This window comes from Sinocyclocheilus rhinocerous, unplaced genomic scaffold (genome assembly GCF_001515625.1).
Source record: "Sinocyclocheilus rhinocerous isolate Xijiao unplaced genomic scaffold, SAMN03320098_v1.1 scaffold1858, whole genome shotgun sequence".
Classification (NCBI taxonomy): domain Eukaryota; kingdom Metazoa; phylum Chordata; class Actinopteri; order Cypriniformes; family Cyprinidae; genus Sinocyclocheilus; species Sinocyclocheilus rhinocerous.
In genome coordinates this window covers 459,383-473,414 of record NW_015647052.1, presented here as the reverse complement: position 1 = coordinate 473,414, position 14,032 = coordinate 459,383, and the positions used below count along the sequence as shown (strand labels likewise).

General features: G+C 36.9%; 1 protein-coding gene across 1 annotated transcript in view; it reads left to right on the top strand.

The window, feature by feature from the left end:
* Window positions 1–14,032, top strand: part of LOC107708617 (PDZ domain-containing protein 2-like) — a 74,391-nt gene that overhangs the window by 47,727 nt on the left and 12,632 nt on the right. Inside the window, exons 6-13 of the mRNA XM_016512896.1 lie at window positions 1,049–1,181; window positions 1,474–1,644; window positions 9,074–9,173; window positions 9,483–9,677; window positions 10,299–10,336; window positions 10,526–10,742; window positions 11,886–12,003; window positions 13,188–13,320. Of these exons, the coding sequence (XP_016368382.1) occupies window positions 1,049–1,181; window positions 1,474–1,644; window positions 9,074–9,173; window positions 9,483–9,677; window positions 10,299–10,336; window positions 10,526–10,742; window positions 11,886–12,003; window positions 13,188–13,320 (1,105 nt within the window). The remainder of the gene's footprint in view (window positions 1–1,048; window positions 1,182–1,473; window positions 1,645–9,073; window positions 9,174–9,482; window positions 9,678–10,298; window positions 10,337–10,525; window positions 10,743–11,885; window positions 12,004–13,187; window positions 13,321–14,032) is intronic.

The window sequence follows — 14,032 nt, the reverse complement described above, 5'->3', positions numbered from 1 at the left end:
CCTGTCCTGGAGGACCCCCTGCCCTGCACATTTTGTATGTCTCCCTAATCAGACACACACCCAATTTAGTTCTTGCAGTCTCTACTAATGAGCTGATGAGTGGAATCAGGTGTGTTAGATAAGGGAGACATACAAAAGGTGCAGGGCAGGGGGGCCTCCAGGACAGGTTTGGGAACCACTGATCTAGATGAATAAATAGTTAAAATTAATGTGGATGATCCAGAATTAATTTTAGACAATTTTGAAGCTCCAAAAGTAGATAATTCCTTCTCTTGGCACATGACACATGGTCATCAAGGACATCAAATATAAAAATAGTTTGGAATATGTTCTGTATTCTCTCAGTTCAAATACATTTTGTCATTAATTACGGGTTCAATCGCAAAGCGCTGAAACCCTATTAATTGTAAGGATTTTTATTATTTTTCTGCCGTAAAACTGATTGTGCAGACCAAACCATAAGGCACTTGAAACGGCCTGATGGTAGAGCTCAATTTGGGGAGAGACTGGCAAAGACTCACACCAATCGGACAATAGGGGGCGCTACAGCGATGAAAAACGCAAAATCACTCATAACTCCGTAACTTGTCATAGAGTCAAGTGTCTTATATCATTGGAATCCTTGGCTCTAGACAAACAAAATGGCTATCTCTGATTTCATTTCTGGTATGTAAAAAAAACCTACTTTTGCGAACTAGTCCTAGGAGTTTTGCTCAACATCAATAAAACCAGTGCAGTACAATTCTTTGGACTCTCAAGGTCAATAAATTTTTTTTTTTTTTTAAGTTGACCCTTTGCATTTGGACTGGTATAACAGGGTCATTTAAAAACATGATCTTGAGTTAGTGTACCCGAAAGCCTATAAATGCTTAAAGTAAACTCAAAACTTCACAAAACTGTTCAAACTCATTCATCATGTGATTCTATTATAAAAACATTATAAAATCTGTGTTATAGCATTACACATCACATTTTATCAAAGTTTACCACTTTATTTCTACTGAGATGGGGATGACCTGATCATGCTTTGGATGTTTTTTGATTTCAGAGATGGCCGACTGAAGGCAGGTGACGAGTTACTGATGATAAGCGGTCACTCCTTGGTTGGACTCTCACACCAGGAGGCTGTAGCCATCCTGCGCTCCACTGCTGGACTTGTGCAGCTGGTAGTGGCCAGCAGGGTGAGTTTGAATTCATAAGCAAATCGACCTCATACTATATCAATAATTGTGTGTCATTGCACTGGGAAGCATCTTCACGCTTGAATGATGAGCAGCTCTTGATGTGGTCCTTGTATAAAGACATTCAAGCACATTAAGATGTCAAAAGCAGATGTTGTAGCAGCTAAAAAATTGAACAGTGAAGCACTGATGGCCTCGCCGCTCGGCTTTCTGAGATAAAGTTAAAAATACTCACAGGCTCAACGACGGCACACAACATGCTTTCTCCAGCTGCTCTTCCTTCCTTTCCCAGGATGAATCCGAAGTGGACTTCCACAAGTACCCGTCCACCAGCTTGCCCGACCTAGTGAGCACATGCTCTGGTCCGGACGCCTCTCCCTCCCCTGGAGAGGAGAAGGAGAACATGGAGCCGGATGTGGAGGACGTGAGGGCCAGCAGCCTTTCACTGCCCACCCAGGACTTGGTACGTACGTTTGCCACCTATCTGCCTGATTATCTGCCGCTTTCAACTGGTGTTGCCTCAGCTGCCCTCAGATCGAGCTAAAATAGACGGTTTTCTGTTTTTGGTAGTGTTTATGATTAAAAGTTTGCTTTTAGAATCATAATCTGTTTGTTAGGTTGAGTATGTGTTGTTGTCTTCCCTTAAACTTTCACTGGCACCTCTTTGAGGTGTTTGATAAAAAGCAAACATACTTCAATGGTTTGTCTGATAAGAACAAGACTTTCCTGATATTTTTCAGCAAAGTCTAAATACCTGCAGCATGTTGTGATTTAAAATACAGCATTTCCTTTTAAGGACAGCACAGTTGCTTTATCTGTTTGCCTCTTTTGATCTGTGTGCCAGGGCCCCATTTATGTTCTTATGGTTTTTATTTGTTGTTTTGGCAGAAAAATATTAGTTCCACTGTTTACTAAGCAACCATTGGCTCAGCATTTGTTTGTTTCATCACAGATAACAAATTATTCATTTGCTCTGCGCAAGCAGGCATGCATCAAATCACTAATGCCGCACAGCGTTAATGTTTAATCATACAAAATGAGACGTTGCACTGGTTTGGTGATCAGTAATGACAACATGGCTAATGCCGGCCATTATCTGAATCAATGCCACACTGACAGGACCACACAACTCAACGTGTTAGGATTAAAGTATTGCATACAGTGAGAGAGCAGCACCCATGATGCTTTGCTTGAGATGTTCTGTAGTAAAGTTGGTCATTCCCCACCGCCCCCCACTGTCTATAATGCGAACACGTTCTTGCTTTCAGGAGAAAAAAAATGGAAAAGAGCCACTGTCTTGCCTGCTGTCTAATTATATTAGCATTCCATGGCTCCTGCTGATCATAGCTGTGAATTTGGGGCAGTACATCTTGGGTTTGTCTCACTGTACAGCAGGAAACTTTTGACAGATGTTATTTTGTGATCCTCTAGTCCTTATCAATCATTTACTCATAGTGACACTGTTCAAGCTTAAAAATATTAAACAAGACCGTAAAAGATACTGTACCATATATAGTTCCTTTTATATATAGCACTGAATGTAGATGACTGGATGGGTAGATGGATAGGAAAGAAGGTACAAAAGCTGTTACTGGAGGGGGCACCGTAGTACCTTATTTACCCCTTATTGGTGCATATTTGATCCTAACGGTAAATATTGGTACCTTTTGAAAGGGTACCGCCATTGACAGATTTTGTACCTTTTTATCTGAGAGTGTAGATAGCTCAAAAATCAGGGCAGGAACATGCTAGTCAAATGAGAGGTTCCAGCTTTTTATTAAAAATAAAACAGAAGTTCTGAAATCTTATTCATTTACTTTTCCTGTTGTTTTAGGTTTTTGTTGTGGTATTGATTCAGTATTGGTATTGTGATATTTTAGTCAGGTATCATATTGAAGACATAATTTTGGTATCGTGACAACACTACTTTCTGTTTAGTTACTCTTTACAGGGATCGCATTGTAAATTTTTGAATTTTAAAATTCTTATGAACATTATGAAAGAAGTACAGTTATTATGACAATAAAAGATAGATAGATAGATAGATAGATAGATAGATAGATAGAGCGTATCATTTACATTCAGTAACAAGCTGTAACAAATTGCATATAATATCCATTGAATAAACTTCTCATCTTTTGCAGTTTTGTGCTGGAACTCAGCAACATTTTTGTATGGCTTTCGTAGCTCTTGGTTGCAGTATGCAAGAATCACGGTCCATCAGCTAATAATCTCTTCCCCTTAGTATGGTCTGCTTTAAAATATTTCACCAGCTAGAAATGACTTTTTCTGAGTGCAGTCTCTATAAAACAGATTTTTTAAATTCCTTGTCCAGTGATCATGAATGACTGGAAAAGGTGAAGTCATGGAAATTCATTGGTCTGAAAGTGTGAGAACCCTATCATTAAGTTATTAAGCAGAAAATGAAATGGAGATTGTAATTGGGCTAATTAATTTTTCAGTTTGCCATATGTTTGCTTTCCCCTTTCACTCTTCCATTCCAAATCATCTGTCCAAAATGTTCTTACACTCCCTTTCAGCACCCTGCCACAGCAGAAGAGGGCGATGAGCAGTTGCTATTATGTGGGTGTCCAGTGCTGACAGTGTTGGGTGTGTCTCCATATCTGTTCTGAAGTGTCAGGCTCAGGGGTTTTGATGAGACAAAGGGAGGGAGGGAAAAACATGGCAGCACATTTTCAAAAAATAGGGAAGGGGAGGATCTGGTAGAAGGACGCAGCTGTGACTGTCACAATGAGTCCTGTGAGGCACGTAGGTATGGGGTTTAAGGAACAGCGTAGCGTAGCTTGTTCATGCAGGAGACAGATCCCATTTCTGACAACGGAGGGAAGGGCTTCCTGTCTGCGTGCCTGAAAAGAGAGCAGTGAATCTTCCCTTACATGTTGCGGTTTGAACTTGTTTCAGGATGCATGAGCTGTGCGATAAACCGTAGCTCATTCTCAAAGCTTAGGCGGTTAGAAGGGGAAAACACTGTGGTATTTCTTTTTCACAGCAGCCAAGGAAGAGCAGTATTAATGTGGTGCAATGAAGCAGATTTTCTGACTTCAAAATGCCATTGGAAATTATTACAAAAATAAATGCACTACTTCCATTGCCACACACAATACACATTTAAAGAAACCTTAAATCAACTTAATATCAATCAGTGTTATGCAAGATTTTTCCAGGTCAAAAGTTGTTCTATGGTAGCTTACTTACAAAGTCATCCACATATGTAAAGTTGACTACATAGTTGCAGTTAATTAACATAATGACTTAATTGCATTTTATGTTTATAGTTATTATTAGTGATCATTTAAGCATGTAGAACCTTTTAAATTTGGCCCAGAATTTTCTACTTGAAAGTGCTGTGACAAGTCAAGCTAATTTAACACCTTATTTAGCACATTTAGTGGTTACCATATAAAATCAGTGATCATGAGATAGACACAATTATCATAAAAAAAAGTTTATTTGAAAGTTTATGGACGGTAAGATTTTTTGATATTTTTTCAAAAAGTATCGCATTTATTTGATTAAAAATACAGTAAAACACTAATAGTAAAATATTATTACAATATAAAATAATTATTTTAATATATTTTAAAATGTAATTTATTCCTGTGATGGCAAAGCTGAATTTTCAGCAGCCATTACTTTAATCTGCAGTGTCACATGATCCTTCAGAAATCATTCCAATATGCTGATTTTGTACTCAAGAAACCTTTCTTATTATTATTAATATTGAAAACAGTTGTGCTGATTTTTCGAGATTCGTAACATTTTACAGTAAATGGTTTTAAAAAAGGCATCCTTGCTGAATAAATGTATTAAAGGGATAGTTCACCCAAAAATGAAAATTACCCCATGATTTACTCATCCTCAAACTATCCTACGTGTATATTACTTCCTTCCAAAATGTGGAAAAATCACTACCCACTGCCATTATAAAGCTTGAAAGAGCCAGTAGTTTTTAACATAACTACGATTGTATTCGTCTGAAAGAAGAAAGTCATATACACTTAGGATGGCTTGAGGATGAGTACATCATGGGGTAATTTTCATTTTTGGGTGAACTATCCCTTTAATTTGTTTTTTTCTAGCAAATTGTACTGACTTAAATTAGTTTTTATATTAAACTTTGAAGAAACTAAAAGCAAAAAACTTACTTAGCAGAACTAACTTCAATAGATTGTAAACTAATATAATTTAATATGTATTGAAATTAGTTTTGTAAAGCTATATAATTTAGAGTACAAACATTTATTGGTTAAATCATAGGGCATAAAACACATGACACATTTCCATTCCACACCTCCAAGAAATCTCCAAGAAAACATTGGCTTTCATTTATACGTGAGATTTGATCTCCCTGTGTGAAAATATGAAAGCGTTCACCAGCATGAGTGTGCAACATTCCCTATACTCCTGCACAGTGAAGGGCAAACAAATGTTTATGGCTTACATTTTTAAGAGGAAGTGTCACAGGAAACATTTGCTTTCTCCAGTGTTTCTCATTTCGAGCCAGTCTGATGTTTTCTGCCTCTCTCTGTTCAAGGCATGTTCCCTAAATCCCTCTGCCTCCTGTCTTCCTATTGGTACCTTTTAAAAAAGCAAAGCCCCAATGACAGCTTTTGTACCTCTTTTCCTGAGAGTGTAGACAGAGGAATAGGTGTGTAGATGCATGGATATATAGCTAGATAAATAGATAGATTCCTTTATTCTTTATATATAATTTAAAAAGTTGTTTCTGAGAATCTTTGCATTGTTAGACAAATACCATCTTAACCTAGTTAAACATCAGTTGGATTCACTTTGTCACTGCATAGATGAATACGTGTAAGTAAAGGCTTATGAGACATGATGAGGTATGAGGAGCTTCCTCTCATCCTGTGTTCTCTAGTCTCCAGTGAGCTGTTCTCTCAATCCAGGCTTTAGTCTCTAATGAATGACAGAGTGGAAGCTCGTACAGGGTGATGGGGACTGAAAGAGGATTAAACAATATAGTTTGCTCTCATGCTGATTTCCCGTGATTTACTGTCCTGGTCACATGCTGTTTTTGTTTAGTATAACTTTCTTAGCAGAGGTCCTGCGATATTGAAATGAGAAACTGTGGCTTTCTATTGAGTTTTCTCCTTATAGGCATCACATTGGAAAATTTGGAAAAATAAATTTTAAGAAGAATTTTAAAATTGTGATTTTTTTCAGTCTTGGAAAAAAAAGTCATGGGAAATTCTGATTCAGAAAATTACATCATCTACAACATCTGCACTAAAACCAACTTTTTTCTTGCCTATAGTTACTGCATATTGCTTTTTTGGGAAGCAAGTTATTTAGGCAAATTAACTTTTTCCCTCTTTTTTAAATAACAGAGTGTTTCATTTACAGTCAGTAAACAACTGTGACGAATTGCATAGAATGCTGCTCGTCTTTTGCAGGTTTGTGCTGGAGCTCAGCAACATTTACACCCATATAGCTTTCATTCATAGCTCTTGAATGTGCTATGCAAGAATCACAGCCCATCAGCAAATAACTTTTTCCCCTTTACTGTGGTCTGCTTTAAAATATTTCACCAGCTAGAAATGACTTTTTCTGAGTGCAGTCTCTATAAAACAGATTTTTTAAATTCCTTGTCCAGTGATCATGAATGACTGGAAAAGGTGAAGTCATGGAAATTCATTGGTCTGAAAGTGTGAGAACCCTATCATTAAGTTATTAAGCAGAAAATGAAATGGAGATTGTAATTGGGCTAATTAATTTTTCAGTTTGCCATATGTTTGCTTTCCCCTTTCACTCTTCCATTCCAAATCATCTGTCCAAAATGTTCTTACACTCCCTTTCAGCACCCTGCCACAGCAGAAGAGGGCGATGAGCAGTTGCTATTATGTGGGTGTCCAGTGCTGACAGTGTTGGGTGTGTCTCCATATCTGTTCTGAAGTGTCAGGCTCAGGGGTTTTGATGAGACAAAGGGAGGGAGGGAAAAACATGGCAGCACATTTTCAAAAAATAGGGAAGGGGAGGATCTGGTAGAAGGACGCAGCTGTGACTGTCACAATGAGTCCTGTGAGGCACGTAGGTATGGGGTTTAAGGAACAGCGTAGCGTAGCTTGTTCATGCAGGAGACAGATCCCATTTCTGACAACGGAGGGAAGGGCTTCCTGTCTGCGTGCCTGAAAAGAGAGCAGTGAATCTTCCCTTACATGTTGCGGTTTGAACTTGTTTCAGGATGCATGAGCTGTGCGATAAACCGTAGCTCATTCTCAAAGCTTAGGCGGTTAGAAGGGGAAAACACTGTGGTATTTCTTTTTCACAGCAGCCAAGGAAGAGCAGTATTAATGTGGTGCAATGAAGCAGATTTTCTGACTTCAAAATGCCATTGGAAATTATTACAAAAATAAATGCACTACTTCCATTGCCACACACAATACACATTTAAAGAAACCTTAAATCAACTTAATATCAATCAGTGTTATGCAAGATTTTTCCAGGTCAAAAGTTGTTCTATGGTAGCTTACTTACAAAGTCATCCACATATGTAAAGTTGACTACATAGTTGCAGTTAATTAACATAATGACTTAATTGCATTTTATGTTTATAGTTATTATTAGTGATCATTTAAGCATGTAGAACCTTTTAAATTTGGCCCAGAATTTTCTACTTGAAAGTGCTGTGACAAGTCAAGCTAATTTAACACCTTATTTAGCACATTTAGTGGTTACCATATAAAATCAGTGATCATGAGATAGACACAATTATCATAAAAAAAAGTTTATTTGAAAGTTTATGGACGGTAAGATTTTTTGATATTTTTTCAAAAAGTATCGCATTTATTTGATTAAAAATACAGTAAAACACTAATAGTAAAATATTATTACAATATAAAATAATTATTTTAATATATTTTAAAATGTAATTTATTCCTGTGATGGCAAAGCTGAATTTTCAGCAGCCATTACTTTAATCTGCAGTGTCACATGATCCTTCAGAAATCATTCCAATATGCTGATTTTGTACTCAAGAAACCTTTCTTATTATTATTAATATTGAAAACAGTTGTGCTGATTTTTCGAGATTCGTAACATTTTACAGTAAATGGTTTTAAAAAAGGCATCCTTGCTGAATAAATGTATTAAAGGGATAGTTCACCCAAAAATGAAAATTACCCCATGATTTACTCATCCTCAAACTATCCTACGTGTATATTACTTCCTTCCAAAATGTGGAAAAATCACTACCCACTGCCATTATAAAGCTTGAAAGAGCCAGTAGTTTTTAACATAACTACGATTGTATTCGTCTGAAAGAAGAAAGTCATATACACTTAGGATGGCTTGAGGATGAGTACATCATGGGGTAATTTTCATTTTTGGGTGAACTATCCCTTTAATTTGTTTTTTTCTAGCAAATTGTACTGACTTAAATTAGTTTTTATATTAAACTTTGAAGAAACTAAAAGCAAAAAACTTACTTAGCAGAACTAACTTCAATAGATTGTAAACTAATATAATTTAATATGTATTGAAATTAGTTTTGTAAAGCTATATAATTTAGAGTACAAACATTTATTGGTTAAATCATAGGGCATAAAACACATGACACATTTCCATTCCACACCTCCAAGAAATCTCCAAGAAAACATTGGCTTTCATTTATACGTGAGATTTGATCTCCCTGTGTGAAAATATGAAAGCGTTCACCAGCATGAGTGTGCAACATTCCCTATACTCCTGCACAGTGAAGGGCAAACAAATGTTTATGGCTTACATTTTTAAGAGGAAGTGTCACAGGAAACATTTGCTTTCTCCAGTGTTTCTCATTTCGAGCCAGTCTGATGTTTTCTGCCTCTCTCTGTTCAAGGCATGTTCCCTAAATCCCTCTGCCTCCTGTCTTCCAGTTTACAGATCTTGACAGACTGGATGAACGTGGCAGGATTGAGGGTCTCAAGGGATGTTGCCGAAGCCCCACACCAATGAAGTTCCGCAGCAGATCCCAAGGTCGAACATGTCCGGTTGTATCAAGTCACAACACTGCTGAGCATGAAAATTTTGTAATGAGATTAAGCTGTATTATGGCCAAGAGTGGATCCACCAATTCAAATTTCTTTATGATAGATTCTTGCAAAAGATCAGAGTGTACTGAAATTGTTTACATAGTTTATTTATTTATTTTTTTGATTATGCTTGTTAATCAGCAGAGACATTAAGACATATGGAGATCAGTTTCTCCCGCTGTGAATATAAATGACTGAATTAAGTGTGTGTTTACATTTCAAGTTCATGTCTTGATGGTGTCATTATGATCAGGTGGAGGAAGCCGTCTGGAGTCTGTTGGTGAAGACGATGAGCTTATCGTAGAAAATGGTGATACAGGAAGTAACGTTGCAGAAAAGCCAGCACGAGGAGGACGCAAACACTCCCTCCCTCAGCAGCTGGATACAGTTGGGATCCGACAGGTTGCTGCAGCATTCAGCTCATTCCTTTTCATTTTTCCCTTATTCGGTATAACTTGATGCCTGGTTCCAGTTCCTTCTGTTGCAATGGCCCAAAACAATAATTATTATGTGGCACGGCCACTTTAAAGATGACTCACCCAGACTTGGCTTTTCCTAGGTTTCCCTTAACTGTGCCAATTACAGTTAAGATGTTTGAATAGTTTAATCCTTACCTCAGACCTTCACTTTTTGTCATATTTAAAGTATAAGCCTTTGCACAAGCAAGGCATAAAGTGCAGTCATTTTTGCTAAAATATACCCTAAAAGACTGTGTAAATATATCATTTCGTATATTTTATTGTTTTCTTATGTGAGGAAAAAAAAAACAATATAGTAAATCAGTTTCCAGGGGCAACTGTCAAGTAAACAGGTTAGCATCGTTATTTAATAAAATATTTGACTACAGAATGCTTCTATTGACCAATCAAAATCAAGCATTCCAGATTCTGTGATAAGCCTAAATATAGTGTATTATGTGTAATATAACAGTCTCAATTTGTTTGCTTTTTCTTCACAATGACATTAGCACAATAGCATTTACATTTACTTGCTCTCAGCTGTTGCTTTTAAAGCAACTTACAAATGAAGAAAAACATTTACAAAGCATTTCAAATGTATGAAACCTCAGTTGGCCTCACGCACCAGCAGGCCATTCAGACCTTCAAGGTAAACTGCTCAGTCACCCCAGAAACACCTGCAGCGGTCCATAAAACCTCAGAAAAGATTTAACTCCGGACTGTTAATCTCAGGCCCATTTCTTTGAATTCTGTGTCATTGGAAAAACGGAAATTACTAGGAATTCTTAGGTGTTCGTCCCATTCAGCATCTAATGGATAACGTTTTTCTCCTTTTCAGCAACTGAAGAAGGGAGTAGTTACCCTAACAGTACGGACCCGTCTGAGAAGCCCAAGTCTTACACCCTGTCCCACGCCTACCCTGCTCAGCAGATCCAGCTCTCCAAACTCAAATGCCAGTGGTGGGACTCCAGTCCCTCCTAGCTTTGAAGATGGGGACTCTCGTAAGGGGCCTGGTCCCAAAGATCGAATTATCATGGAGGTTACACTGAACAAAGGTACAATCATGGCGTTTTGATAAAACAAACACAGTGAGTTGTAGAGAGGTACACTAACATTTAAAAATTTGGTCTCAGTAAGTGTTTTTTTTTTTATTAATACTTAATACTTTTTAATTTAATTAATAAAATTATACTTTTTTCAGCAAGGACACATTAAATTGATCAAAATTGACAGTAAAGACACTTATGATGTTACAGAAGATTTTTATTTCAAAGGCTGCTCTTTTGATCTTTGTATTCATCAAAGAATCCTGGAGAAAATACTGTTCACTGTTTTAAATTACATTTTATAATACGTTATATTATTCTATTCAATTATAAAAAAAATATATTATATTATTCTAAATTGTAATAATATTTCTCAATATTATTTTTTTTGCTGTAATTTTCAATGCAAATCAATGCAGCCATGGTGAGCATTAGAGACGTCTTTCAAAACCATAAAAAATTCTTACTGACCCTAAACTTTTGAACAGTAGTGTATACAAAATTAACAGCTGTACCACCACAGTAATAGTTTTGCTTATTTATGTGTACTGTGTTTGCTTTTTGTAAATTGTACAGTCTTGAGGATTAAACATTAGGCCTATATTAATTTAATAATCAGCTAAAGTTATTGCAACACTCCTTTCCATTTGAAATTGGCTCATGATATTTTTTACTCCAAGGAAATGGGCTTTAAAGTTATTTTTATTAGCATAGACACACACCTGTGTGTCAGGATGAATGCGTGTTTAAGTTTTGGGTTCATTATGTCTCTAAATAAACCATCCTGCCAAAATGAAAACTGTTATTCTTGGATCGTCATGCTAATATATAGACCCTCCAAGTGCCGTTCTCATTATTTGAGTTTGGTTAACTTCTTCAGTTCAGGGACACCACATACTTCTTTGACATGAAGGTTATTATTGCAGTGTGTATGCATATTTAAATTACAAATATGTAAGTCTTTTAAATCAAAGACTCTAGGCTTGATTTCCCTTAGGTTCAGTGGGAAATTTCACCTCAGCAGTTGTTGTATCTATCTAATAATGAACCATTAAAACTTTCCCTCCTGTTATGACAGAATATTTAAAATCCCTTTAACCAGATAAATAGAAGAAATAAGACTCAGCAGTGCTGTTTTTGTGTGTGTTTCAGAGCCAGGTGTGGGGCTGGGTATCGGTGCCTGTTGTCTAACACTGGAAAACAGTACTCCTGGGATCTACATCCACAGCTTGGCGCCAGGATCTGTTGCAAAAATGGATAGCAGGCTCAGGTAGACTTTTGGTTATATAGTGGTCATGTGCATCCCACGCAGATTCACATGTCTCATATACAGTTGCTGAGTGGTAAATTAAAATTAATTATTTCTTATTCAAGACCAATCGCATAGATCTTCATTTTCCCTGCAGAGCCCACAATGTGTCTGTCCACGTGTTTGCAGCAGATTATTTTTTTCTAATGTATAAAACATCCAGTAAACCTAATTTGTTCTTCGTTGTTTGCATGTTTGTTTGTGATTTGCTAGAGTTTGTGTGTAGTCGCTCCTTTTTAGATGAAACACCTCACAGACTGAAAAAGAATGTGTGGTAAGAGCCAGAAACCCATGAATGGGGTCTTTATGGCAGGAGATTGAGATCCTGAATGTTGGATCTAGTTGTGAAAGTGGTTGCAGCTGTCTGAAGAGAAAGATAAGGCTATAATACACTTTCAGACATGTATTTATTTATTTTTTTTATACAACAAATGCAATTGGGTTGACACTTAAAATACCCTTGGACCGCATACATCAACGGTAATCCCCGTTATCATATGATATATATTATACTCTATCGTTCACTGGTCTAGAACCTAAATATATTTTGGATGTGCTTATTGAATATAAACCTAATAAATCTCTTAAATCATTAGGATTGAGTCGGCAAAAAATATGTAAGGTTCACTCCAAACATGGCGAGACAGCGTTAAGTTATTATGCCTCCCACAGCTGGAACCAGCTTCCAGAAAATATGAGATGTCCTGCAGCGTTATCAACATTTAAGTCCAGGCTGAAAGCATGAATGTTAAATTTGCCAATTTACACTATCATTCAAAAGTTTCTGGTTGGTAAGATTTTGTAATGTTTTGAAAAGAAATCTCCTATTCTCACAAAGGTTGTATACAGTAAAAAAAAACAGTAATATTGTGAAATATTGTTACAATTTAAAATAACTTTTTGTATTTTGTTATATTTTAAAATGTAATTTATCCATGTGATGGCAAAGCTGAATTTTCAGCATCATTACTCCAGTCTTCAGTGTCACATGATTATTCAGAAATCATTCTAATATGCTGATTTGCTGCTCAAGAAACATTTCTTACCTTTATTTTGAATGTGGAAAACAGTTTATTTTTTTAGTGTTCAGTTTTGATCAAATCCTTGATTATATTGACTTGTGTGTGTGTGTATGTGTGTATCAGTCGAGGAGACCAGCTCCTGGAGGTGGATTCTGTGAGCCTGAGACACGCAGCGTTGAGTGAAGCCTATGCTATCCTGAGTGAATGTGGACCCGGCCCAGTCAGCCTCATCATCAGCCGACATCCAAACCCCAAAGTAAGAGCCAAACATGTGGAGCCCCACCTTGGTATCTTATTTAGCCTCAGTATAGAAATTAACGAATTTACTAACTATCATCTCATTAACAACTGAGAATCTATGGTAGTTAATAGATTAATTCAGAGGGTGCAACTTTTTTTGGTTTATTGCTCCATGAAAATAAAATATTTAAAGTATTTTAATGTCCATAGAAATATTAATAATGTAAATGCCCCTAGTTTTAGAACCTGGTTTAATTTATGAATAAATAAACCCCAAACACCAGTGTGGTGATGTGGTCACACACTCCTTCAGTCACAAGGGTGTCTTCCTCTGCCAGACTGGTGCAAGTGGAACTCAGAAGCACCATCCACCTGTTAAGTTGTAATTTGCTCATAGCATGAATCATTGAAGCTCAACAAAAAAGTAGACAACATTCCTCTCCCCCTTCTGCTAGAGCAGCCTGGTTTCCATCCACCTAATGAATCAAGATGTAGAGAAATGTGCGCTGGGGTGGGGTGCAGCGGGAGATTTTTGTGGTGAGAATATGCTGACTGTTCACTCAGCCTGATAAATGAGAGCCAGTGCTAATGTGCCGTGAGCAGAGCTGCGTTAGAACTAGCTTAACACTTACCATGTGACAGAAGGTCAGAAGCCTTTATCAAAGGGTCATTAATTGCTTAAATCAGCACCTGACATAATTTTCTAGATTGTATATATATATATATAT